This window comes from Komagataella phaffii, chromosome 1 (genome assembly GCF_000027005.1).
Source record: "Komagataella phaffii GS115 chromosome 1, complete sequence".
Classification (NCBI taxonomy): domain Eukaryota; kingdom Fungi; phylum Ascomycota; class Pichiomycetes; order Pichiales; family Pichiaceae; genus Komagataella; species Komagataella phaffii.
Window position 1 is genome coordinate 2,351,835 of NC_012963.1, and position 24,121 is coordinate 2,375,955.

The 24,121-nt window shown below is 43.8% G+C and overlaps 14 protein-coding genes across 14 annotated transcripts; 6 read left to right on the top strand and 8 right to left on the bottom strand.

The window, feature by feature from the left end:
* Positions 1 to 318: 318 nt before the first annotated feature.
* PAS_chr1-4_0518 (Hypothetical protein) lies at positions 319 to 2,049 on the bottom strand (the record flags this gene model as incomplete). The annotated part of the gene is made up of 1 exon (XM_002490605.1): positions 319 to 2,049. The coding sequence occupies one exon, from the start codon at positions 2,047 to 2,049 to the stop codon at positions 319 to 321; it is 1,731 nt and encodes a 576-aa protein (XP_002490650.1).
* Positions 2,050 to 2,744: 695 nt separating this feature from the next.
* On the top strand, positions 2,745 to 4,326 carry PAS_chr1-4_0519 (Co-chaperone that stimulates the ATPase activity of Ssa1p; the record flags this gene model as incomplete). The annotated part of the gene is made up of 2 exons (XM_002490606.1): positions 2,745 to 4,063; positions 4,116 to 4,326. The coding sequence occupies 2 exons, from the start codon at positions 2,745 to 2,747 to the stop codon at positions 4,324 to 4,326; spliced, it is 1,530 nt and encodes a 509-aa protein (XP_002490651.1).
* A 609-nt stretch (positions 4,327 to 4,935) lies between these two features.
* PAS_chr1-4_0520 (Guanine deaminase, a catabolic enzyme of the guanine salvage pathway) lies at positions 4,936 to 6,321 on the top strand (the record flags this gene model as incomplete). The annotated part of the gene is made up of 1 exon (XM_002490607.1): positions 4,936 to 6,321. The coding sequence occupies one exon, from the start codon at positions 4,936 to 4,938 to the stop codon at positions 6,319 to 6,321; it is 1,386 nt and encodes a 461-aa protein (XP_002490652.1).
* Positions 6,322 to 6,323: 2 nt separating this feature from the next.
* On the bottom strand, positions 6,324 to 8,378 carry PAS_chr1-4_0521 (Protein SQS1; the record flags this gene model as incomplete). Its single annotated transcript, XM_002490608.1, has 1 exon — positions 6,324 to 8,378. The coding sequence occupies one exon, from the start codon at positions 8,376 to 8,378 to the stop codon at positions 6,324 to 6,326; it is 2,055 nt and encodes a 684-aa protein (XP_002490653.1).
* Positions 8,379 to 8,652: 274 nt separating this feature from the next.
* Positions 8,653 to 10,248, top strand: PAS_chr1-4_0522 (Conserved cysteine protease required for autophagy; the record flags this gene model as incomplete). Its single annotated transcript, XM_002490609.1, has 1 exon — positions 8,653 to 10,248. One exon carries the CDS (start codon positions 8,653 to 8,655, stop codon positions 10,246 to 10,248), a length of 1,596 nt encoding a protein of 531 aa, XP_002490654.1.
* A 150-nt stretch (positions 10,249 to 10,398) lies between these two features.
* On the top strand, positions 10,399 to 11,094 carry PAS_chr1-4_0523 (Transcription/RNA-processing factor; the record flags this gene model as incomplete). The annotated part of the gene is made up of 1 exon (XM_002490610.1): positions 10,399 to 11,094. The coding sequence occupies one exon, from the start codon at positions 10,399 to 10,401 to the stop codon at positions 11,092 to 11,094; it is 696 nt and encodes a 231-aa protein (XP_002490655.1).
* A 147-nt stretch (positions 11,095 to 11,241) lies between these two features.
* On the bottom strand, positions 11,242 to 12,672 carry PAS_chr1-4_0524 (Guanine deaminase, a catabolic enzyme of the guanine salvage pathway; the record flags this gene model as incomplete). The annotated part of the gene is made up of 1 exon (XM_002490611.1): positions 11,242 to 12,672. One exon carries the CDS (start codon positions 12,670 to 12,672, stop codon positions 11,242 to 11,244), a length of 1,431 nt encoding a protein of 476 aa, XP_002490656.1.
* A 66-nt stretch (positions 12,673 to 12,738) lies between these two features.
* PAS_chr1-4_0525 (Hypothetical protein) lies at positions 12,739 to 14,130 on the bottom strand (the record flags this gene model as incomplete). The annotated part of the gene is made up of 1 exon (XM_002490612.1): positions 12,739 to 14,130. One exon carries the CDS (start codon positions 14,128 to 14,130, stop codon positions 12,739 to 12,741), a length of 1,392 nt encoding a protein of 463 aa, XP_002490657.1.
* Positions 14,131 to 14,347: 217 nt separating this feature from the next.
* On the bottom strand, positions 14,348 to 15,712 carry PAS_chr1-4_0526 (Regulatory protein MIG1; the record flags this gene model as incomplete). The annotated part of the gene is made up of 1 exon (XM_002490613.1): positions 14,348 to 15,712. One exon carries the CDS (start codon positions 15,710 to 15,712, stop codon positions 14,348 to 14,350), a length of 1,365 nt encoding a protein of 454 aa, XP_002490658.1.
* Positions 15,713 to 16,164: 452 nt separating this feature from the next.
* Positions 16,165 to 16,626, bottom strand: PAS_chr1-4_0686 (Small nuclear ribonucleoprotein-associated protein; the record flags this gene model as incomplete). The annotated part of the gene is made up of 1 exon (XM_002490614.1): positions 16,165 to 16,626. One exon carries the CDS (start codon positions 16,624 to 16,626, stop codon positions 16,165 to 16,167), a length of 462 nt encoding a protein of 153 aa, XP_002490659.1.
* A 225-nt stretch (positions 16,627 to 16,851) lies between these two features.
* On the top strand, positions 16,852 to 17,298 carry PAS_chr1-4_0527 (Hypothetical protein; the record flags this gene model as incomplete). The annotated part of the gene is made up of 1 exon (XM_002490615.1): positions 16,852 to 17,298. The coding sequence occupies one exon, from the start codon at positions 16,852 to 16,854 to the stop codon at positions 17,296 to 17,298; it is 447 nt and encodes a 148-aa protein (XP_002490660.1).
* Positions 17,299 to 17,351: 53 nt separating this feature from the next.
* Positions 17,352 to 18,014, bottom strand: PAS_chr1-4_0528 (GTPase of the Ypt/Rab family, very similar to Ypt31p; the record flags this gene model as incomplete). Its single annotated transcript, XM_002490616.1, has 1 exon — positions 17,352 to 18,014. One exon carries the CDS (start codon positions 18,012 to 18,014, stop codon positions 17,352 to 17,354), a length of 663 nt encoding a protein of 220 aa, XP_002490661.1.
* A 442-nt stretch (positions 18,015 to 18,456) lies between these two features.
* On the top strand, positions 18,457 to 21,474 carry PAS_chr1-4_0529 (Subunit of the heterodimeric FACT complex (Spt16p-Pob3p); the record flags this gene model as incomplete). The annotated part of the gene is made up of 1 exon (XM_002490617.1): positions 18,457 to 21,474. One exon carries the CDS (start codon positions 18,457 to 18,459, stop codon positions 21,472 to 21,474), a length of 3,018 nt encoding a protein of 1,005 aa, XP_002490662.1.
* Positions 21,475 to 22,156: 682 nt separating this feature from the next.
* PAS_chr1-4_0530 (uncharacterized protein) lies at positions 22,157 to 23,719 on the bottom strand (the record flags this gene model as incomplete). Its single annotated transcript, XM_002490618.1, has 1 exon — positions 22,157 to 23,719. One exon carries the CDS (start codon positions 23,717 to 23,719, stop codon positions 22,157 to 22,159), a length of 1,563 nt encoding a protein of 520 aa, XP_002490663.1.
* Positions 23,720 to 24,121: the final 402 nt, after the last annotated feature.

Consider the following 24,121-nt stretch of genomic DNA (forward strand, 5'->3'; position numbering starts at 1 on the left):
AAGAAGTCCTGATGGCCAGTTCCAGTGATTTACATTGCACAGCGTTGTCACTTGGGGATGCCAGCTTTCCTTCGGGAAAGTGTGGGTCTCATAATTTTTGATTTATTTCTTTACTTCCAATTCACGTGTCTATTGCGGGATTGGTTGGATAGTAACAGTAGTTTGGGGCATTACGTTAGTCTGTGTTAACCCACTTTTCGACCTCTTATTGCGAGTTTGTCAGTTGATGGCTTTCATTAAGAGTTGCGCATGTATAAGTATTATCAAAACAGGATTATTAAGTGTAAATGGCTATAGCTATAAGGGTACATATTATCTTTATGCTTCGGCTTTGAATGTGTTAAGCTTGACGTCGCCTCTATCGGCGGACTTGTTGTCTTCAGATGAACTGGACACAGCAACATCGTCGGTGACAATCTGTTGCTCGTAAACGTCCATGTCAGCAGTCATGTTGTCGTCCAGCTCTTGTGGTAGGAATAAGTTAAGAATGACACCCAGGAATCCGGTCACAGCAAAACCAGTTTCCATGACCAAGACAATGGCATCAAAGAATCCTTGCAGACCACCGTTGTCACCGTCATATGTAAAGACATAGGAGAACCAGTCTGGAATCAATACAGCAGCAATACCGAACATCAAAGATGCAGTTAACACAAATCTGTCACGTCTGGTGAAGGGAGTAGTAGCGATAATCTTGATACCAGATACGGCCACACTTGTGAACAGGAATGTAGTCATACCACCTAAGACTGGTCTTGGAATGGCGACCAATGCTGCAGCAAACTTGGCAAAGATACCCATAATAATTAAGAAAAAACAACACCAGTAACCAACAGTTCTTGAGGCACATTTGGTGATAGAAATAACACCGTTGTTCTGAGAAAATGTAGAGACAGGAGTCATAGTCATCAAGGCAGCTAGACAACCGTTGAGACCATCAGCAAGGACACCACCTTGAATTCTAGACTCGTACTCCTTACCTTCGACGTTGGTTCTGGAGACCTCACAAGTTGCAGTAATATCACCAATAGCCTCCATCATTAAAACCACGAAAACAGCTAACATTGGTAGCACTGCAGGGCCATAAACAGTGAGTTTGAAAGTTTTCACCCATGGGAAAGTGACAGCGGGGGCAGCGTCAATACCAGCGTGACTGAAGTAACCAGTGGCAGCAGCAACGATACAACCCATCAACAGACCCATAATAACGGCACATGACTTCATAATAGGAGAACCCCATTTTTCACAAATGACAATAGTGACGTAGACAAGGAAACCAAGACCAATAAACTGAGCAGAACCCCATGGAGCCGAATGACTACCAACAACACAGACGTTTCCTTCACCACAACCACCAACCAAGTTCATCATACCAGACTCAACTAAGTGGGTACCAATAAGCAAAACGACAGGACCTGTGACCAAAGGTGGGAAAACCCGTTGCAGAACTTTTGGAGGCATGAATGAAAGGGTGATTTCCAGCAGAGAGCAACAAGCAGCAGTTCCCAACAGAGATCCGTATCCATCGGGACAAGGTAGTAATGTGCCGTCCTCAGCAGTGGGACATTGACCGTTCACATACATCATTGGGATAGCCTTGGTGACGATCGTAATAGTTGCAAAGGAGGTACCCACCATGGAAATCAGACCCGTACCGAGGTAGTAAGGAGTCTTGTAGAAGTGGAAACGGGTAATTTGGATCATGGAAAGAAGACCCGAGATGATCAAAGAGGCAGAAACCAAGTACTGGGTGGTGTCAACGTCAAAATTGGCGACACCAGATATAATGATGGGAGGAGTCATGATACCAGCTAACATGGCCAGAGCGTGTTGTAAACCCAAGATTGCTCCTAACAGAACAGGCATACTGTCATTTAAACCAAAGAAAGGTTGGGTAGAGATCATCTGGCCCGATTTTCTTTGCTTCCAGTCTGAATAGATTGGGATCTTAGGGATGAATAATTGGGAATAGTTGTAGTCCCCAATCAAACCCTCTTTGGTTGTGAACTTGGTCTTCACCCTTCTCAAATTTGATGATACTTTTTCCATTTTTAGTGTGGAAAACTCGAAGTTGTCGATTATGATCGATACTGGTGCTGTTGATGAAGTATTTATAGACAGTAGGCCTCTGCAAAAGGGTTTAAGCTGGTTTGGCAACAGATTGGAACGGTTTGCAATTTATTCAACCTGCAAGATAAAGCATACGGTTGAGAGGGTGCTACACTGAGGACGGTATTTTACTAGCAGAGGGTGCTAGTAACGCGATGGGCTTTGCCTGTAGGGTTTGAAGAAGCGTGGGAAAAAGCGCCGACAGATGGGGAAACAACCGCATATGGGGGATCAAAAGAAACATGCTATCTATTGCATCAGATTCTGACTTGGAACTCTTGCTGTCAGTCCTAGCGCCTATCCCCTCTTGATCTATCGTTCCTTTTTGAAGGGGGGGAAGAAAAGAAAAAAGCACCATAATTTTGCTGCCGGATCAGACCGAGCTCCTCCAATCACAAAATTTTCATGCGATGTGGGTAAACGTACGTCAGACTACCTCTGACATCGTCTGATCGGTTGGTGTAGAGGTGTACCAGAGTTATCAGAATCTTTTTTTTTTTTCTGTGAATCCAGAGTAGGTTGAACGGTGGAGTAGGGGATTGTCGTATGCAATTAATATGAAGACATGCTACTATGAACTCCTTCAGGTGAGTCAGGATTGCACTGAGTCGGATCTGAAGCGTTCATATCGTAAGATGGCGCTGAAACATCATCCCGATAAGAATCCTGATAACGTTAACGAGGCAACACAGAAATTTAATGAGATCAAGTCAGCCTACGAGGTGTTGAGTGATCCGCACGAAAGATCGTGGTACGATTCGCATAGGACTCAGATTTTGTCAGAGATGGACAATGCCGATGTTGGGTTTCCTCAGGCTGCCGAATTTGAGTATGCTGGTACTACTTCTCAAGACATTATGAAATATTTTAACCCTGCATTATACTCGGATTTTTCCAAGGCATACGGAATGATCAACGGATTGTACTCTAAGCTTGCAGCTGAAGAGAAGTTGGACAGTGCTCCGCAGTTTGGCGGAAGTTCTGCGTCTTATGAACATGTCGTCAGGCTGTTCTACCAACATTGGGCAAACTTCCAAACCAGTAAATCATTTTCATGGGTGGACGAGTACAAGTACTCCTCGACATACGATAGAAAAACTAGAAGAGCGATAGAAAAAGAGAACAAAAAGTACAGAGACCAGGCTAGAAAGGAGTATAATGAAAGTATTCGCAATCTCACAAGATTCATAAAACGAAGGGATCCTCGTGTCAAACCAGGAATCGCCAAATATGAAGCTGAGCAAAAGAAGAAGCGAAACGATACGTTGAGGAAGCAGTATGTCCAGAATAGGAACAACGAGAACTCTGAGTATATTGAGCAGGATTGGGAGAAGCTGAATAATGAAGAACTGGCAGAGATTGAACGGTTGCTGGAAAAGATCCATAACGATCCCACTGAAGAGGAAGACGAAAATGAGTTCAACGAGTTTGAATGTGTTATCTGTAACAAGATATTTAGGACAGAAAATCAATTCTTAACCCATGAGTCTTCAAAGAAGCATAAGAAGGCATTGAAAGACCTTAAGTCGCAAATGAGGGAAGAAGGCATAGAACTGGGCATCGACGAAGAGTCTTATGTTGCCGTTGAACTATCACCAGAGGAGTTTGTGACTGCTGAGGAGTCTTTGGATTCACTTAGTGAACTGGACTTTATCGATGACATGGACGATATGGAACTTGAGGAGCTGGAGAGAAAACTGGATGAAGCAACTCTAAAGGAGAATAGAGAAAAAGAGTCCCAAGAAAACTCTGAAAGACAATCCCAAGAGAAGTCTCAAGAAGAGAAAGTTCTTAGTAGTGATTCTGACCCCCAATCTGATTACGAAGCTCCGCAAGAACTCAAACCAGAACAGGATAACCAGGCCAACCTCCATGAGGACGTCACTCTACTAACGAATGATAAAGCCAACCCTCTATGGGCTGGATTAGACGAAGATGACAGTGATCTGGATTGGTCAGGTAAATCACAGAAAAAAAAGAAAAAATGGCAAGAAAAAGTCAACCAGCAATACTGCAACAGCTGCTACCAATAATACCTCCCCACCATCCTTAGACCAAGCAAATCCTCGTCTACCCAATCCATCTACAGAGAATTGTGCGACTTGCTCCATGGCTTTCCCAAGCAGAAACAAACTATTCCAGCACATCAGGGATACTAATCATGTGGCCTCCCCCAACCAAGCCAAGAAGAAGAATAAATCTAAAAAGAAACGCTAGTGCAGAGTTAGTCAACTAATACTCGGATAAAGTTGGGTTGGATCACGGAATTACGCGAATGAAATTGAGTTCGGATCTGCCCGAAACCAAAAAATGTATGTAGATTAGGTGAATAGACAAATTCGATCTCATGATTATTTGCAATGCAAACCAGATAACTGCTTGCACAATTTCAACAATACAATTTGATAGCATTGGCAAACAGCGTGGTGCATTCTAGGACAGGGAATACCGAAATGGGGTTCTGGGTATGCTGCACTCGCTGTCCCTTTCCCCTGATAACCTGATACCCGAGTTTATAGACCTTCATGGACCTCTCCTTTCAGGACGGCACTTAAAGTTCACTTTTTTTTCTTTATCGTTATCTTATCAAATCAAGTACTAGCATTGATAGGAGGAGCATGACGAACAATCTACCAAGAGCTCCGATATTCAGGTACGCAATTGTGCGAGTCAAGTCAAACAAAAAGGTGCAATAAAATGCTGCGTATTGACGCCTTTTGCATGTTTTCTTCCTCTCCTTCACTAGCTCCCATAAGGATTTTTTGTCTTATTTTTCTCTCTAAAACCTAATAAATAAGTCTTATACGTTCAGTAATCGTTCAAAAAATGCTCTTCATTCACGCTACTTTGGTCACCGTCAATGCGAACCGTGATATTATTGAGGACGGGGCCATCCTGGTGGACGGACAGTTCATTCTTGACATGGGTAAATCCGCCGATCTTATCTCTAGGCATAACGGTCAAGAGACAATCGATTTGAAGGGTCAGATTGTGATGCCAGGCCTGATATCTTTGCACGTTCATCTTGCTCAATCTCTTCTCCGCACTGCGGGAGACGATTTACCTCTTATCGATTGGCTCTGTGACAGAGTGTGGAAAATGCAGGGATGCTTCACCGAAGAAGATGGTTATGTGGCTTCCAAACTGACCATTGCCGAAATGCTAAAGTCTGGGACCACTACCTTCGTTGAAGCTCTTTTTGCTGAAAGATACGGATTCGAAGGCGCCGTCACGGCTGTCGCCGAATCTGGTATCAGAGGCTGCGTGGGGAAAGTCGTCATGGACCAACCTAGATACGCAACCCAGGAGGGTATAAGCATGCACGAAGGCCTCATTGAAGACGAAACTTCTCTGGAAAGAGCGGTCCAAATGTTTGACCGCTTCAATGGCTCTGCTGAAGGCAGGGTGGAGGTCTGGTTCGGTGCCAGAACCCCCGGCGGCGTCACCGAAGATCTTTATCGTCGAATGGTGAAGGTGTCCGAGGAAAAGGGTATTGGAATCACAATGCACTGCGCCGAAATCGAAGCAGACAGGGTATTCTTTGCCTCCAAGGGCCACACTCCCATGAGTTATTGCAAAGACCTGGGGCTTCTAAAATCTCGTACCGTTTTGGCCCACATGGTCCATTTAGACGACGGCGATATCGAGATTCTAAAAAATACGGGGGCTTCCGTGGCTCACTGCCCAGCCTCCAACGCCAAATTGGGTTCTGGAATTGCTAGAGTTAAAGAACTAGTAGAATCAGGAATTCCAGTAGGTCTAGGTTGCGACGGATGTCCCTGTAATAACACTATGGACTTATTACAAGAAATGAAGTTGGCTTCTCTGTTACCAAAAGCGGTTCACAAAAACCCAACCATTCTTCCGGCCGAACAAATAGTGGAAATGGCAACGATTGTCGGAGCGAGAGCAATCGGTAAAGAAGACCAGTTAGGTTCATTGGAGATTGGCAAAAAAGCTGACTTCATCTCCATCAACCTGGCCAACAAGTTATATGCCCAACCCATGAGAGACCCAGTTTCAATGATAGTCTACATTGCTACTGGTAATGATGTTGAGAATGTGATCATTGATGGTAGACTGGTGGTCAAAGACAAGGAGTTGTTGACCTTGGATGAAGAAGCAATCATTAGAGAGGCAAATGTGCATGGTGAATCAGTCAGACAGAGAGCTAAATGCATGGGGGGATACAGTCGTTGGAACACAATGTAAGATCATTCTTTTCTCAATCCCAACCTAGACTTTTTGATTTTGGCCAGGATTGGCTCAGTGACTCCCCTACTGTCCAAACCTAAACCTTCACCTTTGCTCCATCCTAACTTCTCCAGCATCCTTCTACCAATATTATCTTGTCCAATTTCGGGAGCCCTGGACCCAACAATCTCTCCTTCCTTAACGTGTGATTTTGAACCACTTTTTATCAGTTTGTCCTCCGAGAAATCTTTCTTGCTGACATCGATTCTGTTAAAGACCCTTCGTTGCCTGAGAAGTCTGCCGATCATGTCGTACTCGGGGCTTAGATAATTTGTCCGTTTTGTCTTTATGACTGTGACATGCTGCCGCTTTCCTTTAAGGAATTTACGGCCTTTCATCTGGTAATGATCTGCCAGTTTGAGAAGTGTCCTTATGCCATGGGGATCCAAAGGAGGGAAACGCAATGTTGTCATGCTGCTGTCATGATAAAAATGTTCAAATTCTTCTTTGATCTCATTGATATGCAACAAGTGGGGATACTTTTCACACAAACCCTCAGCCTTTTTACCCTTTTGTCTTGCTGGTTTGCTGTTTTGGAGTCCAAATTTCTCCAGCAGTTCTAGTTTCAAATCTTCATCGTGAATATGATCAAGGATTGGCCTTCTGTTTTTACCTTTTCCTCTAAACTGTATAGTTTGTGTAAACATGTCGGTCTCAAATCCGACGTCATTCATCATTTTGTTCTTTTGCAGAGCAACCAAATCCTCAATGTTCTCCATTTCAAAATCATCCTCACTGTCTTCGTCATCAGAATCATCAATTGGATAGTCAGGTTCAGGAGAGAGTTCTTTCAAAAATGGTTTCTTGATGTAGTCTAAATAGGCATCAACACGATGATCCAGCAATCCATACTCGATCAACATATCAACCAAAAAATCTTCTTCTAACCATTGAGCTTGACTTATACCTAGTAATCTTTCGGATTGAACTTCATATTGAGTGCTTTTGTAACTTTGCCGAATATTGGATACAACGATGGTTGAAACATCAAACATATCGTAGTCTTCGGCGAGAAATCCAAACTCTGGGTATGACGGTGAAGACTTTGTTTTGGGTTTATCTTCTTTCTGCGTTGCTTTGGGAGCTTGTGATATAAAAACTTTTTCTTCTGGATCAGATTCTTCTACTTCATTTTCAGACTGCTCCAGTAATCCGGATGGGGCATTGACGTACATTTCTCCATCATCCATATTTACCTTCATCATGACATTTCCAACGGTGACATATTGGTCGTCAGACGAATCGTCCTCATCAAAACGTTGAACGTCGATGGATAATGGAGATGGAGGATTGGGTAGCTGTGATGGAGGAACAATGGTCTGTTTTGGCCAATCGCCTATATTCGGAGTGTCATCCACATAAAATAGAGGTTCTTCGGATGCTGGAGAATCCGATTCTTCCAGAGCTGAGCTAGAATCAGTTTCTTTGTTACTTTCTTGAAACGTTTCAGACTGCTCCTCCTCATTGCTTTCCACCAGTTCCCTTTCCTGCTCGTCTTCCTCCTCCTCATCCTCCTCATCCTCCTCATCAGATCTGATAACTTCTGACTCATTAACCGTTTCGAAATCTTCCACATAAATTTCATCATTTTCTTGGTCTAACCTCTCCTCTAGTGCCTCTTTTTTCTTCTTGCTCTCGTTCAATCTCTTTATCAAATCTGCTGAAGGATCAAAAACATCCTTACTCTTGACAAATTCAATTGGATTATTCCTCAACTGCTTCTTCATAGTATCGGCAATATTTCTATTGGTAAATCCCACTTCATCAATCATTCGGGGTCTCTTACCCCTTTTGGCAGCATTGGCCAAAGTTTTATTCTTGCTGGGTCTTTGTGAAGCCCTATTGACGTTGTAGAGCTCTTCGAACTCTGCATCGGAGTCATCGCCTCCCAAAGAGTGAGACTTTTTCCTTTGACCGTCACTCTTCTTCTTGCCGAAACTGGAGCCTTTGCCCTTTTTCTTCTCTAGCCGGGCAGCGGCAGCCCTTTTGGCCATATTTTTATGTCTCTTGGCCATTATGTCAGGGAGTACTCGTCTGTTAAAACCTCTAAGCTAAGGACCCCAAAAGGCCAGGCACACATGTTTGAGTACATCTTTACACCATCTGATTGTTTCTTATCGCTCTGCGAAATTGTGAGAGGCAACATCATCACCATAAGCCCACAGAGCGCCCCATCGCTAGAGCCAGATTTGATCGATCACAGTTATCAGCTAAAACAACAGTTCTGTCTTCCTGGCTGGTCCTTCTAATTTCATTAGCTGGTTTTGAAATCTTGAAGGAATTTCAAAGATGTACAGGTTTTTAGGACTTGGTACACACCCCAACGATGATCAAAACAAAATACATGTTTTGGGCAGACAATATGATCCTATAAAGACTCAAGAAACAGAGGGGAAGGATCTGGACTTGAATAGCCGTTTCCAGCAGGTACTGGACAGCATTAAAGATGGAAACAAAAAATCCACTACCTATTCGCAATCGTTCATTGATGATGTTTATTCCAAGATTTGGCTGACTTATAGAGCCGGATTCCCTCCGATAGCTAGAGACAAGGATTCCCCCACGTTTACGCTGGGAGCCTTACTACGTGGTCAATTTGATTTTAACGAAATAGGCTTCACCTCTGACGCCGGTTGGGGTTGCATGATAAGGACGTCACAGAGCCTTTTGGCCAACGCTCTTCTTTTCCTACATTTAGGGCGAGATTGGGTTTTCAAAGCCAAAGACCCCGCTAATGTCGAACACGATAGGATTATCTCATGGTTTGTGGATATTCCCGATGAACCGTTCTCTATCCACAATTTTGTTCAGCAGGGCATCAAATGTTGCGATAAAAAACCTGGGGAATGGTTTGGCCCTAGTGCCGCCTCAAGAGCGATAAAGAATTTGTGCAAAGAGTATCCTCCTTGTGGGCTCAGGGTTTATTTTAGTTCCGACTGTGGTGATGTCTATGACACCGAAGTTAGAGAATTGGCCTATGGCGACTCCGATACATTTACTCCAATTTTGGTTTTGCTAGGAATAAGGCTGGGGGTAGAAAAAGTGAACCCTGTATATTGGGATTCACTGAGAGAATGTCTCTCCTTAAAGCAATCAGTGGGAATTGCCGGAGGAAGACCTTGTTCCTCGCATTACTTCTACGGGTTTCAAGGAGATTACCTTTTTTATCTAGATCCCCACCTTCCCCAAAAAGCTTTAACATTTGGAAGCACGGAGAAACCCGTTCATAGGCTGCAAACCAAGAAAACTGACGAAAATGCTGCTGGACAGTACCCGGTATCAAATACTGATTCAAATAATGAAACAAACCATGATGACTGCTATGAAAGCAAGTTAGACAACAGCAAGTACGTTGAAATTCTTTCGTGTCTTGATGTCAAATCAGTCCACACACCAAAAGTGACAAAGCTGCATTTATCCCACATGGATCCCTCAATGTTGATTGGGTTTTTAATCACCAGTGAGGATGATTTCAACGATTGGAAAGAAAATATTGGGAAGAAAGATCCCTCTCACAAAATTGTTCATATTACTGAAACAAAAGTCTCAGAATCGACATCAAACTTTCAATTCAACAGCCTTCGCAGCAATTCGATTGCAGATTACGATAATTGCAGTGGCGAAGATTGCGATAGCGCAGCGATTGCAAGCGATAGTGACGATTTTGTTGATCTTGCTGCTGATTTTGCTGTTACTGGTCTTGAACCCAGAACTCATACAGGGGTCGATGACGAAACTAGCTCGGATTATGTCCAACACTTCCCGATTCGAAGGTTTTCGCAACCAGTCATTGTATCCAGAGAAGATGTAGTTCCTACACTTTCGGAGGATAATGGAGTAATTGCCCTAGATGATAAGATGTCTGGGATTTCTGTAGGTAGGTAGGAAAGTAATCTTAAAATCAATTCAGCAGACATCCGACATCGCGATTTCGAATCTTCAGATTCGGCAAAGTGGTTTTTCAGTATCCGTATCTAGGTTCACTCTTTGCATTTCCTACCCGACTATTTCTTGTGAACTTTTCCCATTCCTTCAATGTCAGAGCTTCTCAGCTTTTGTACGGTATGCGCGTCCAATCAAAACCGTTCCATGGAGGCACACAAATTGTTGAAAGACGCCGGATACAAGGTTCGTTCGTATGGGACAGGGTCAGCCGTTAGGTTGCCTGGTCCATCTATCGACAAGCCCAATGTGTTCCAATTTGGAACCCCTTACAGCACAATGAGAGAACAATTGATGAAACAAGACGTTCGTCTACATCAGGCAAACGGAGTTTTGAAAATGATCGATAGAAATGAAAAAATAAAAGAGGCTCCTCAACGATGGCCCTATATCGGTCAAGAACCACAAACAACAGAAGGTCTAGACTTTGATATTGTGTTTACATGCGAAGAGCGGTGTTTTGATGCTGTAGTAGAGGATTTCATGAACAGATCTTACAACGACACTAGCTCCCAAATTAACAGAAAGTTGATTCACGTAATTAACGTTGAAATTAGAGATGATTACGATAATGCATTGATTGGAGGTCAAGGTATCCTGGACTTGGCCCAGCAGTTGGAAAAGAAGATGGAAGAAGCTAACGAATTCAACCAGAAGCCTGACCAGAAGGACAGCACAAGTATACAGAAAAATTACGATTTGTTTGAGGACAGTATTCCGGATATCCTGGCAGCTTGGCAAAAAGATCATCCAAATCTCCCCTTACTGTACAGTGTATGCTACAATTAATCGTGCGATATAAATGGAAAATAATTAAATTTAAAACCGGTACCAAAACAGTGAAAAAAAGCAGAGCAATAAATAAATAAAGATAATATGGAAAAAACTTGAAACAGATAGACTTTTGGGAATAGGATCGTGGTATCGTTAAACATTTCAAACTTTGGAAACAACACATCTTCCGTTAACAAAGACTTTGACGGTATTTCTATCGTCTCCGTTGAAGAGCCATTTGTCCAGTAACTCTTGCCAGCGCCCCTGTTGGAAGGGAAACAGATCTAATGGAGAATTCTCAACGTTTAGATCTATCAGTTGAGCATCAAATTGGAATCCAGTTTCAAATTTTCCAAGGTATGAGTCAACATTCAAGACTTGAGCACCTCCGACGGTTGCCAAAAAAAGAACTTCAGCAGTGGTTAGCTTTTGCTGGTCTTGTTTAGATTTCATAACCAGGTGTCTAGACACCAACAGAGCATGTCTAGCGACAGTTAAAATAGATGGGGAAAAGCCTCCAGAACAGTCAGTTCCTAATGAAACCTTGACCCCATTGTCTAGAAGCCATCTGATTCTGGCTTCACCGGACGTAATTGAACTGTTGGAAGTAGGACAATGAGATATTCCTGAGTTATGTTTGACTAACAAATCTTTCTCTTCTTCAGATATGTGAATGCAATGAGCCAACACTGTTCTGTTGGTTAAGAGGTTGCATTTGGCGTAGATATCAGCATAGCTGTCAAAATGTGGGAACATATCGGCAATCCACTTGATTTCGCCGTGGTTCTCACTCAGATGTGTTTGAACGTGGTATTCACCAGATTGACTGAGCTCTCCCAACCATTTCATTAGCTCCTCTGTGCATGAGCCAGCAAATCTTGGGGTGATAATAGGCTTGGTAATGACATCAAATGATTCATGACCCTCATTGGTCTCTTCTACGTGCTTTATTACGCCATACTGAGCCTCTTTGCATTCATCTAGGGTTTCAATATAATTATCCGGGGAGTGTTGATTCATGCAAGTCTTACCAATCATTGCCCTTTGACCTTTCAAATAGGCAATATCGTTCAATAGCTTAGTGGCATTTTCGTGAATTGTAGCATAGTATGAAGCCAAAGTGGTTCCGTTGGTTAACGTTCTGTCGATCACCTTGTTATAAATGTAGCTGGCAGTCTTGACATCTTTAAAAGATGCTTCTAATGGAAACGTGTACTTTTCTAACCATTCAAGCAGTGTGGTGTTTCCAAAAATTCCATTGTTAGGGACCTGTGGAGCATGAATGTGAGTATCAATAAAACCTGGGAAGAAGAACTTGTTAGGATCAGCAGAATAATCAAGTATTTCAAGTTCAGACCTTTCAAGCCCGTTTTCAGCGATGACCAAGTCAATGTTGGACTCACTGTCGGAGCCTTCTTCGAACTGTTTCTTGATTTTTATGGTTCCCTTTTTGTCCACCCCAATACAGGTATCAGTACTAACGGATAGCTCACCGAGAGCTGGAGTGTATACGAAAGTACCATAGTACAGTTTAAACTTTATTGGAGCCAAAGCCAAAGAGCTTATTTTTGGTTGATGTGAATCCTGAGTCATTTTAGGAATAGTTGTGGGGTTTTGAAGCAGCATCTGGGGTACAACTCTTTGGTTTATATACTTTCTTCACTTTTTCCACTCCATGGAAGAGCCCTCGGCCGGGTTTATTTGATAATGATCTGACTTGCCGCGGCCCGCGCTTGATTGGCGATATTCGCTTAAATCCAGGTCAATCATCTCCTGGCATAAATGCCTGCTATTTAATATAAACCTGACGACATCTGCTCCATAACTCTCGTTATCCAAGGTTTGAAACACAAATCGTTGTTGATATTTCGTTTGTTTAGTCGTTTGTAGGTACCAGAATTGTGACATCAAACGGATATGAATCCTGATGATTCGCTGGATGATCTTGGATATCTTGTACTCTAGTGGTTCATCAGTGCCATTGGGAGGTATACTCAGGGTCTGCTTGCTATTTTTAGCTTTGAAACCCCTTTCTTTTTGTTTCAGGAGGTACATTACTCCTGATCGCTTTTTCTTGGAAAGTGCGTTTAAGTAGTGAAATCGTAGTTGGTCGAAAACCAGGGAGCTTCGTCTGATGTTTGATTCAAGCTGATCGTTCATATCAGAGAACAGTTTGGAATTGTGTGGTCCGTGATCCTGAAATGTCTTGACCATATTTAGGGCCTTGGAGACTTCTGCTACTGCCTGATACAGCATTTTGTTCATAAATTGATTGTCTGGGATGTCTTTCCTAATCAGGTTAACAAGTGCCTTGGGCGGGGATATTGACTTGGGTGTGGCAGTCAGACGCCGTTCAAAACTTGCAGATAAAGGGTGAGAGGGAGAGGGGAAAGGAGAGGGAGACGGAGAAAGGTGATCAGGAGGCTTTTCAACAGAAACCAGGTGCGTAGTCGGTGCTTTTGTAACTGTTTTGGGTGTTTCTGGAGATTTAGAGATATCTTGGAGTGCAAACAGGTTTAGTAATGACGGGATTAACCTGACTGTTTTCCTACGAATCCTGGAAACGTTAGAATCAAGCAACGGCAACCATTTGACTAGTAAAAACTTTAGGTTTTCCTGGTACATCTCGCAAATCGACATTACAAACCCCACACTACTCAAAACCATCAGACCCGCAATCCAAATTGGAGACGATTTTGAAGGTAAAATCGGCTCTTGTATTGTGACGTTGGGTACAAGATTCAGGACCTTAGGAGTAGCAGCTGGAACATAGATTGACCCCACGCGACTGCACGTTTTGGCTTGAGAGAAGACGTCCTGGTTATCCTGAGTGTCATAGAGCAGTTGCCCGTAATCAGACAAACGAATTTCGTTTTTCAGGTTTGAATCTTTGAGACTCAATTGATCGTCATTTCCGCCTAGTGAAAGGGATAGGCGTGGTCCACTGATCAAGTGACTGAGAGAAAAGTTGTCTGAGGTCTGTAAGAGGAAAAAAGTAATAACATGACTGACTATCACGGCTACCTTGACAAGAGTGCTGAACAGAAGCATGGCCCAAGTGAAGAGTAGGAAAGATGGTGGAAAGATGGTGGAGAGATGGAGGAGAGACGGTGGACCTTCTACGGATTTGTGATCTGATATCGCATTACAACAAACAAGATTGTTGTAGCGTAGTTGGATTAAGCAGTTCTTAGATTATTTGGTAAGTGTTATGTAAAACAGAAAAAGAAAGGAGGAAGTGAAGAAGAAACAAACTTATATGTCACAATCAAGAGTCCGAGTTCATGATATTGCCTATCGTGAAGTTGTTCTTTCTCTTGGTAAATCGATCTGATGAGACTGACAGAGGAGCCAACGGTGATAGGGCAGGCTTGCGAATAGCATTGGTAGAATCTAATGCAGAGAGGTTGGTATCAGACTTTCTCTTGGTCCCCAGACGAATGTCTTGTGAAGAAAACGATTTACTCAAAGTGACGTTGGACGAAGATTTGTTCAACATTGTCTTCACTTTATTGTCAGTAGAGACATTGGCTGGTTGCTGCAATGGTTCCGAGGGAAGTTCTTCCAAATTTAACAGTGATCTTATTGGTGGAAGTTGTACGTTGCTGGGCATTGCGGGCTTCAGTGTAGGCGATTGCAACGGAGTAGTTAAAGGCGTATCAGCGGGCGAGACCAAGTTTGAAATTGTTGGAGAGTTTGGAACTGTTGGTGAGTTGGGTCTTGACTTTTTTCTGGAAACAAAATCCTGTTGTTGGTCGCTCAACGTGACTATTGATGTCATCGACTGGTTATTAGATTTTGTCAACAGGCTATTACTGCTTGGAGTCCTGATTGGAGTGATTCTGTGTAAAAGAGATAAAGAGTTCAACTGTTGATATGACCCTGAAGGCGTGGATCCATTTGAGTTGAGAGAAAACAATGAATTGGCTGAATGGGTCCTTGAAGATGCAGAAAATGGTGGGGAGAATCTGTGCTGTTGCTGATTAGCNGGTGCCAGGTTTCTTTGATCTTGAGCAAATCCAAATTGTTGCTGGGCCTGTGGTTGTGGTTGAAGTGGTTGTGGTTGCAGTGGCGGTTGTTGCTGTGGTTGTTGCTGTGGTTGTTGTTGTTGTTGTTGTTGTTGTTGTTGCTGCTGCTGCTGCTGCTGCTGCTGTTGTTGAGCATCTACACCATTCAAACTGGTTTGAGAAGTCCCTGCCATCACCTGTCTTGGTTGTAAGGAAAAAAGCGGAGGCATCAAATACTGGCCTTGTTCGCCGTTTGCAGCACCAGATGGAACCCAATAAACAGGAACCGCCTGCGTGTATATTGGTTGTCCCATTTGATCGTTCCCCATGGGAACGAGATGTACCTCGTTATTCTGAGGTGGCAACTCCACAGCTTGTTCTTCGTCCTTCCGCTTCTTCTTTCTGCCCTTTCTCACAGTTGGGTTTGTGTGTATCCTCAAGTGTCTGGTCAATTCATCAGACCTGGAAAACTTCTTTGGGCATCCAGGGAACGTGCAAGGGTGAGGTTTTTCCCCTGTGTGTGTTCTAATGTGTCTTGTTTGATGTTCCAACCGGTGGAAGGCCTTGTCGCACATGGGGCACTGGTAGGGCCTATCATTGGGCTTCGTTGGGGGAGCAGTAGTCATTGCGAAGTATCTATTGGTGACTGAGCTAGTGGCAATTTGAACAAATAAAGCTGCTCAGTGAGTGATTTTTCGTATAAGTAGAGGAAAGGAAAGGAAAAAAAAATGGATAACCAGGGGAGAAACAGAAAAAGGGTGGGAAAAAAAGAAATAGTGAGGAGATTCGTATGACCGGAAAAACTTAGGACCTAGATGTTCCGTTGCGGCGAAAAAATACATAACTATAATTGCCCCGCCACCCCACTCGAATCTCCTGACCTATTCCGACTGGGGCCTATGGCTGCATCCGAAGTAAGGACCGAAGAAAAAAATGTGGGAACACAGAAAAACCGGATAAATGCAATTAGAAATTAAAAAAAGAAATACAAAAAGCAATATAGCACGTGACAATAACGTTCACATTTGACATGCTTATGTAATAGATTCTTGAATAAAATCGTGAATTATGTAATCAGTTACACCTTTCTGAAACCTTGTGGTTTGGTGATTCTATGGGTGGTCTTTATGGGTTTGGTGAGAGCTGGCTCGGCTTTTAGTGGTCGTATAACGCCTTTAGCCTCGGGGATGCCTCCGGAGTTGCTGATATTAATCCGGGATCCTTGGTGGGTGTTTGGTTTTCCCTCTATTGATACGCTTACTATGTGTTCACCTCTTAGTATTATCAGTCCCAGCGACCTTTTGGTTTCTTGGATGTTGGATTCGTCTAAGGGCTGGCCGGCCTTCTGTTGTGCTTGTTTCTTCAATTGAGCATACGACTTTTTGGTGACCCTGAACTCTTCGGTCTCACTGATAACCAAGTTCATGTGTTTGTCAAAAGAGATAAGCTCGCCAACAAGCTGCCTAGAATCCACCGTGTACACTCTGATGTGGTAACCTACCAGGGATGCCAATTTTGTTCGTTTGGAGAGCGACGACATGACGTTAATTTGCCTTGGACGGGAGTTCAGTAGGTGAGTTCGTTGTGAAGATTTGATGGATGGTTTTTTTCGCGCGGAGTATCCTTGATCACCCTCACCCTGGCCAGGCGGGTGAACCCAGCAATCTTAGGGGTTGGGTCGAGATACTGGTACGCGCCAAGGTACCTTCAAATTAACCAGTTCTCCACTCCCCTTCACCCAAGTTATTGAAACACGTCTTAAAAAATGCCTGAAGAAGCCCCAATTGAAACACCAGTTGTCGACGAAACCCAGGAGGATTCCAAGAAACGCACAAAGGCTCCCGAAGACCGCAAGAAGCGTAGAAGAAGAAACTACGATGACGATATTCCTGAAGACAAATCGTCTGAGGACGAAGACGCGGAGAAGGAAGAAGACGACGACAAACTCATAGCTGAAGAGGAAGAGGAGGATGATCTTAGTGAGATTGACTCCTCCAACATAATTGCTACTGGAAGAAGAACCAGAGGGAAAGTCATTGACTACTCCAAGGTCGAGGAGACCCTCAAGCAGGAGAAGGCAGCAAGCAAAGATGATGACGCGTCCAAACAACCAGAAGACGGCGAGGAGGAGGAGGAGGAAGACGAGGAAGATGATGCCGACTTCAAAGAGCCTGAACCAGAAGCTGAACCTAAGCCAGCTTCAGAGGCTTGAATGATTAGCCCAAAAAAAAAAAATTGTACACGAAAAATTGCTCCCTATGTAGTCTAACAACATGAATCCTTCTTGATTTTACTATCCTTTGGAGTAGGAGTGAGCGTGATGGTTTGGCCACCTGTTATTGGTTTATTGTCGTTTCCGTAATCATTCATGTCAAACTGGTGTTTGGAAACCATGTCGTAGATGGCCTTGATAAGTTGCTGGAAGGCCAGTTCAACATTCTCAGAGTTCAAAGCCGAAGCTTCTGTAAATAATAGCCCCTTCTCCGTGGCAAAAGATTTGGCCTCATCTGTGGGCACAGCTCTCAAGTGATTCAAATCTGACTTGTTTCCGACAAGCTCCACCACAATGTTTGCGTCTGCATGATCCTTCAGCTCACTCAACCATCTGGAAGCTCCCTCGTAGGAGGAGGAGTTTGAAATGTCGTAAACCAACAACGCTCCCACAGCGCCTCTGTAGTAAGCCGCGGTGACAGCTCTGTATCTTTCTTGGCCGGCAGTGTCCCAGATCTGGGCCTTTATCCTCTTCCCGTCAACTTCTATAGTACGAGTAGCAAATTCCACGCCGATCGTGGTTTTGGATTCTATGTTGAACTCATCTCTAGTGAATCGAGACAGTAGGTTTGATTTCCCCACGCTGGATTCGCCCACTAGGACAATCTTGAACAGATACTCGTAATCGTAAGAGTAATCTTCAGCACTGTTTGACATTCTGTGTTGGGTTGTATGGTGTTATGTTTTCCTCTGATAATTAAGCCCCAACTAATTTTGCGGACTAAGGTGGGTATAGGGGTGTGTGTTTTGGTAAAGAGTCGTTCTTTGGATGCGGATGTGCTGCTAAAAGGTTCACGTCGGTGTGGTTGATTGACAGAAGGTGCTTGTGTTGTTTCTCCAAGGAAAAAATACCCTGCAATCGACCAAGCCAACTGCTTCCGCATTGGGGTATAGGCGGAGTTTCTTTAGAACGACGGGTAACCTCATTCTGGCTCACCCTCAGCGCTTTTGGCGAAAGCACTTGTCCTCTCGCGAGGAAATCGCAACGCGTGTACAAGTTCGTCCCCTGTTCAGACTAACAGCTTCCAGCACCAGCAAGCACTCCATTACCCTGTTTCCCCGCCACTGACAATACTCACTGTGGGAAAATAAAGCCGTAATGTCAGAGGTAAAGATTGATCCCGTGGCCTTCAAGAACAGGCTTGGGGCCATCCAGCGGAAGTTGAACTCTTCAAACGAAATTTTCCAAGGGATTACTACCCTTTTGGTCGTGGTGGGTTCATCCGATGAGTCTAACCCTTACAAAAAGTCCACAATTTTGCACAATTGGCTGCTTGGATACGAGTTCCCCGCCACAGCCCTTGCGATCACAAAGAACTCGATAACCTTTCTAACCTCTGTGGGTAAAGCAAAGTATCTGACTCCTCTCCAGAACGTCACCACGGTGAAGATTTTAGCAAGGAACAAGGACTCTGAACACAATGAGGCCTTGTTTGACCAGTTCATAGACCAACTAAAGTCATCGGTTGATGATTCAAAACGGTTAGGGGTCATCACAAAAGACAAGTTCACTGGTAGTTTCTACCAGGATTGGCTGAAGAAATGGGACGCCGCCAAGTCTGACTTTGAACTCGTCGATGTTGCCACCGGATTGTCACAAGCAACTGAATACAAGGATGAGGAAGAACAGAAATTCATTCGTACCGCATCAAAAGCCACTGTTAACATGATGACAGTATTCACTGATGAGGTGATCAATATCATTGACGAAGATTTGAACTTTACCAACAATCAAGTTGTGGACAAGATTGAGAACAAAATCGACGATACCAAGTTTTGGAAAACTCTGGAGCAAAATAAGTCCATGAAAAAACTGGGCGGTGATTTTGAAATCGGTCAACTGGATTGGTGCTACAGACCAATTGTTCAAAGTGGTGGTAAATACGAACTCAAGTTCAGTGCCGAGTCAAATGACGATAAGCTGACCAGTGGAGTTATCCTGGCTTCTTTGGGTCTACGTTACAATTCTTACTGCTCCAACGTTTCAAGAACTCTATTAATTGATCCTTCCAGAGAGATCAACAAGAATTACGACTTTTTGTTGGAGTTGAGATCTTATATCATGAATCAGATCAAGGATGGAGCCGTTTGTAAAGATGTGTACGCCAAGGCACTGGCTATGGTTAACAAAGATAGACCCGATCTAGCAAAGCATTTTGTCAAGAACATTGGATCCTTGATTGGTCTTGAGTTCAGAGATTCAACGATGGTACTGAATGCGAAAAATGACAGGGTGATTCATGATGGATCTGTAATCAACTTAGTTTTGGGATTCCAGCAACTGAAGGATGAGTCACAGCCACTTGGCACTTACTCCCTGTTGATTGCTGATACCGTTAGAATCACAGGCGGTGAGCCAATCTTATTAACTGATTCTCCAATCAGTAGATCTGAAATTTCGTTTTACTTCAAAGACGAGGAAGGGGAAGACAAAAAGCCTCGGGTGAAAGATGAACCAACCAGTCGAAAAATAGAAAAACCTGAAGTCTCTGCTCCTGCTAGGGGCTCCAAAATTCTAAAGAGTAAACTTCGTAATGAAACTACCAACACCGAGGAAGAAAAAGAACGTCTTCGCAAGGAAATTCAAAAACAGCTACATGAAAAGATTCAAAAGGAAGGGCTAGCCCGTTTCAACAAGAGTGATGCCCAAGATGGAAATGAAAACCATGCTGTGTTTAAACGGTACGAATCATACGTGAGAGAATCACAAATTCCTTCCAAAGTCAAGAATCTGCGTATCTCCATTGATCCAAAGGCTCAGACTATTATACTGCCAATTTGTGGTAGACCTGTTCCATTTCATATCAACTCCTTCAAGAATGGATCAAAAAACGAGGAAGGTGATTACATGTATATTCGTCTGAACTTCAACTCTCCTGGTATGGGATCAAGTGTCAAAAAGACAGAACTCCCTTATGAGGATGGGGACGACAAGGAGTTTGTTCGTTCACTGACCTTTAGATCTACCAATAAGGAGCGCATGAGCGAGGTATTCAAAGCAATCACAGAATTGAAGAAAACTGCTGTTAAAAGAGATCAAGAACGTAAAACAATGGAAGACGTTGTTGCCCAAGCACAATTGGTTGAATTCAAGGGAAGACCAAAGAAATTGGAGAATGTCTTTGTACGTCCAGCTCCAGACAGCAAACGAGTTACTGGGACGTTATTTATTCACCAAAACGGTATCCGTTACCAATCACCCGTTAGAAGCGACCATCGAGTGGATATACTTTTCAGTAACATCAAACATCTTTTCTTCCAACCTTGTAAAGAAGAACTGATGGTAATCATTCATTGCCACTTGAAGACTCCTTTAATGATAGGTAAGAAAAAGACTTTTGATGTGCAATTCTACAGAGAAGTCAGCGATGTCACTGTTGATGAAACAGGTAATAAAAAGAGAAGATACAGGTACGGTGATGAAGATGAGCTTGAGCAAGAGCAAGAGGAGCGCAGACGTAAGGCCTTGCTGGACAAAGAATTCAGAAGATTTGCCGAGGAGATTAGTGAAGCTTCGAATGGTCTCTTGGACCTGGAGACACCTTTTAGAGAATTGGGATTCACAGGTGTTCCCTTTAGATCGTCGGTACTGTGTCTACCTACCAGAGATTGTTTGATTCAATTAATCGACACTCCATTCTTAGTGGTAACTCTGGAAGAGATTGAGGTGGCACATTTGGAAAGAGTTCAATTTGGATTGAAGAACTTTGATTTGGTATTCGTTTTCAAAGATTTCAGTAAACCTGTTGTACACATAAACACGATCCCAATTGAGATGCTTGAATTCGTCAAACAATGGCTCACTGACGTGGACATACCTTACAGTGAGGGCGCAGTTAATTTGAACTGGGGAACCATTATGAAGACTATCCAAGCAGATCCTTACGAGTTCTTTGAGAACGGAGGCTGGAGTTTCCTAGGTGGAGGAGAGAGTGACGACGAGGAAAGCGAGGAAGAAGAAAGTGAGTTCCAAGTTAGTGACGAAGATCCAGAAGACGAGGATGTCAGCGAAGAATACTCCGCTGCTGAAGACGGGAGTGACTTTTCGGAAGAGGACGATAGTGAAGGTTCCATTGCTGGTAGTGAAGATGAAAGTGAGGAGGAGTTTTCAGATTAATTCGTTCCAAAGCAATGCATTGAAACTTGAATGCAGCTGCAATGCAAACGTTGTTACTTTAGCCACTATCTCGGTTCCTACAAGCGATGAGGCATTCGATCCTGAGATACAGCGAACGTTGCTAGCCCAAGGCTCAATGTATGCTAGATGCCGTGTAGGTGCGTGAGGGCTTTTTATTTTTGTCCTTGGGCTACAGGTACAGCAACCAGCAGATAAGAAGTTCAACCTGCGCAATGCTTTGCTTCCTATTCATGAAACTTAAATAGGAACCTAAATACAATACAACATGAAACATGTAGGCCTGAGTTCACTAGTAATTGTACCTCCTTTAGTGAGACGACAATCCTAACAATAAGCATGACCTAATTTTAAATTTAACTGCGAAAAGGGTTACCCTGTTTAAATAGAAATTACCATGGCAACATAGGCTGTATGTGCATATGGGCCAAAATATGTACATATTTTGGCTGTTAAAAAACATTAAGTGTATTGAATAGGATACAGAAGGAACTAGTAAGTACAAAAGAAAATACATGTAGGAACTTGAGGAAGAGAGCAAGTGAACGTTTATTGCAATTGCAATCCCGAATGGAAACAACTTTAGAGTTTTCTCCACGGTTTTCATCTGGTGAAAGACTTTTTTTTCTTTCGTTCAAATTTTTTTTTTGGAACACATGTTTCATTATTTCTGAGGTTGGGTAGCCTGTGTTGTACCCGGAACGGTGGGATACTGGTAGGAACCATACTGAGGATTATAGTTATTCACTCCGTAGAAAAATTGTTGACCGTAAGGTTGCGAAGCAGTTGCAGATGTGGTAGAATCAGAACCCTGAATTTGACCCTGAGGCTGGGCGTGTGCCTGAGACTGAGGAGCTTGAGTGTGTGCCTGGGCTTGGGCTTGAGCTTGTGCCTGCGCTTGAGCTTGCTGGTAGTAGCCAATTGGGTATGACGAACTCACCGACCCAGCACCAGCACCACCAGTAGAAGCCGATGTTGGGTCATAGGCATTCTCCTTTTCCTTATACTCATCGCGTTTAGCATCACGAGGCGACATCTGGGTTTGCCCAACGTTATTGGTAGGAGTGCCCTGTTGGATAACGCGGTCAATGTCCTTGACAAACAAAGGATAAAGGATATCCACAATGTGTTCCTTCTGAGCCATAGCCAAAGCACGGTCAAATGGAATCCACACACCCTTCAGATGCATAGAACCAATTTTAACGACGTGACGGATTTTTTCAGATTTCAACATTCCGTCTCGTCTTCCACGGGTCATTTTAGCCACGTTTAGAAGCTTCGTACCGTTAATCATATTATTATCAGCACGACGAACCACAGAGACTCCGTTGGCATCCACCTGGTAGCACAAGGTCTTTTCGTCCTCCCACATGGTAGTGGTGATCCTAGGGCGTACCCCTACAGGCTGAACCTGTCCAACAGAAGGAATTTGACCACTTTGAACTATAACGGACGTGTTATAGCCTGATGGCGCTGCCTGAGACTGCTGGTACAATGGAACAGAGCCAGAAGAGCCGTAAACACCAGGGTAACCACCAGAATAGCCACCATAGCCATAACGGAATGAATAGTCTGCTTGGGCCTGCTGAGAGGGCTGCGGCTGAACTGCACCTTGGGTTTGTTGTTGCTGAGACTGCTGCTGTTGTGGAGTTGCCGTGGCACTGATGGAAGCTTGCTTGTTCTGCTGGTATACAGGCTGTTGGTAACCCAATTGGGAGTAGGAGTAGTAAGGGTATTGTTGATTAGTCCCACTAGGAGTAGAACCTGATGCAGCTGAAGCAGCAGCGGCCTGTTGTTGTTGTTGCTGGGCGTAACCTTGGGGCTGGTAATACTGTTGAGGCTGGTAGTACTGGTAGTCCTGCTGTTGTTGGTAGTAGGACCTAGAAGGCGTGCTTTGTTGATTCGTGGTGGAGTAGCCTGTGCCCGCATACTGAGGGTATGGGAGGTGCTGTTGCAATTGGTGGGATTGCTGAGATTGAGGCTGTGATTGCTGAACCTGCTGGTGACCGACTTGACCTAGCTGGCCAGTCTGCTGAGAGGTGTTTCCAGACCTGGCGATCTGTGAGTGGCCTCCTGAATCCCCCTGGACACCAGAGCCGGGTGAACCATTGATAGAAGCCTGCTGATTGGACGAGCCAGAGGGGACAACCCCGGCAGCATTGGAGACGGAATTAGGAGTTGCGCCGGACGTGGCTCCTGGGGGTCCTGATGGATTAGTCGAACTCATCTAAACGAAAACAAATGAACAAACAAATGCAAATTGGAAGCGAAGGAAGAGAAAAAAGTGGATTTGCCGTACATATGCATGTCTATATACCGTGCAAGCAGTACGATTGAACAGTACGGTCCTTATGCGAGACTGGGGCGTTAATAAAAAGGTAGGTGTCAAGACCAATTTTGGGACTGTTTTTTTTTGTTGGTGCACTGGGCGAAGGGAGGGGACGCATTTTCCCTCAAGACGACTTTACAACGTACAACATATTGTAACGAGTGGCCCCGATTAAGGTCGGGGCGGTTCGATGTGCATAGGCCACGATTGGTTGATACTAGAATTTGAGCGCTCAGCCCGATTTCTTGTAGAGAGACTGCACGGCTTGGTTGCATCCTATTATGCACGATGGAGAATCTG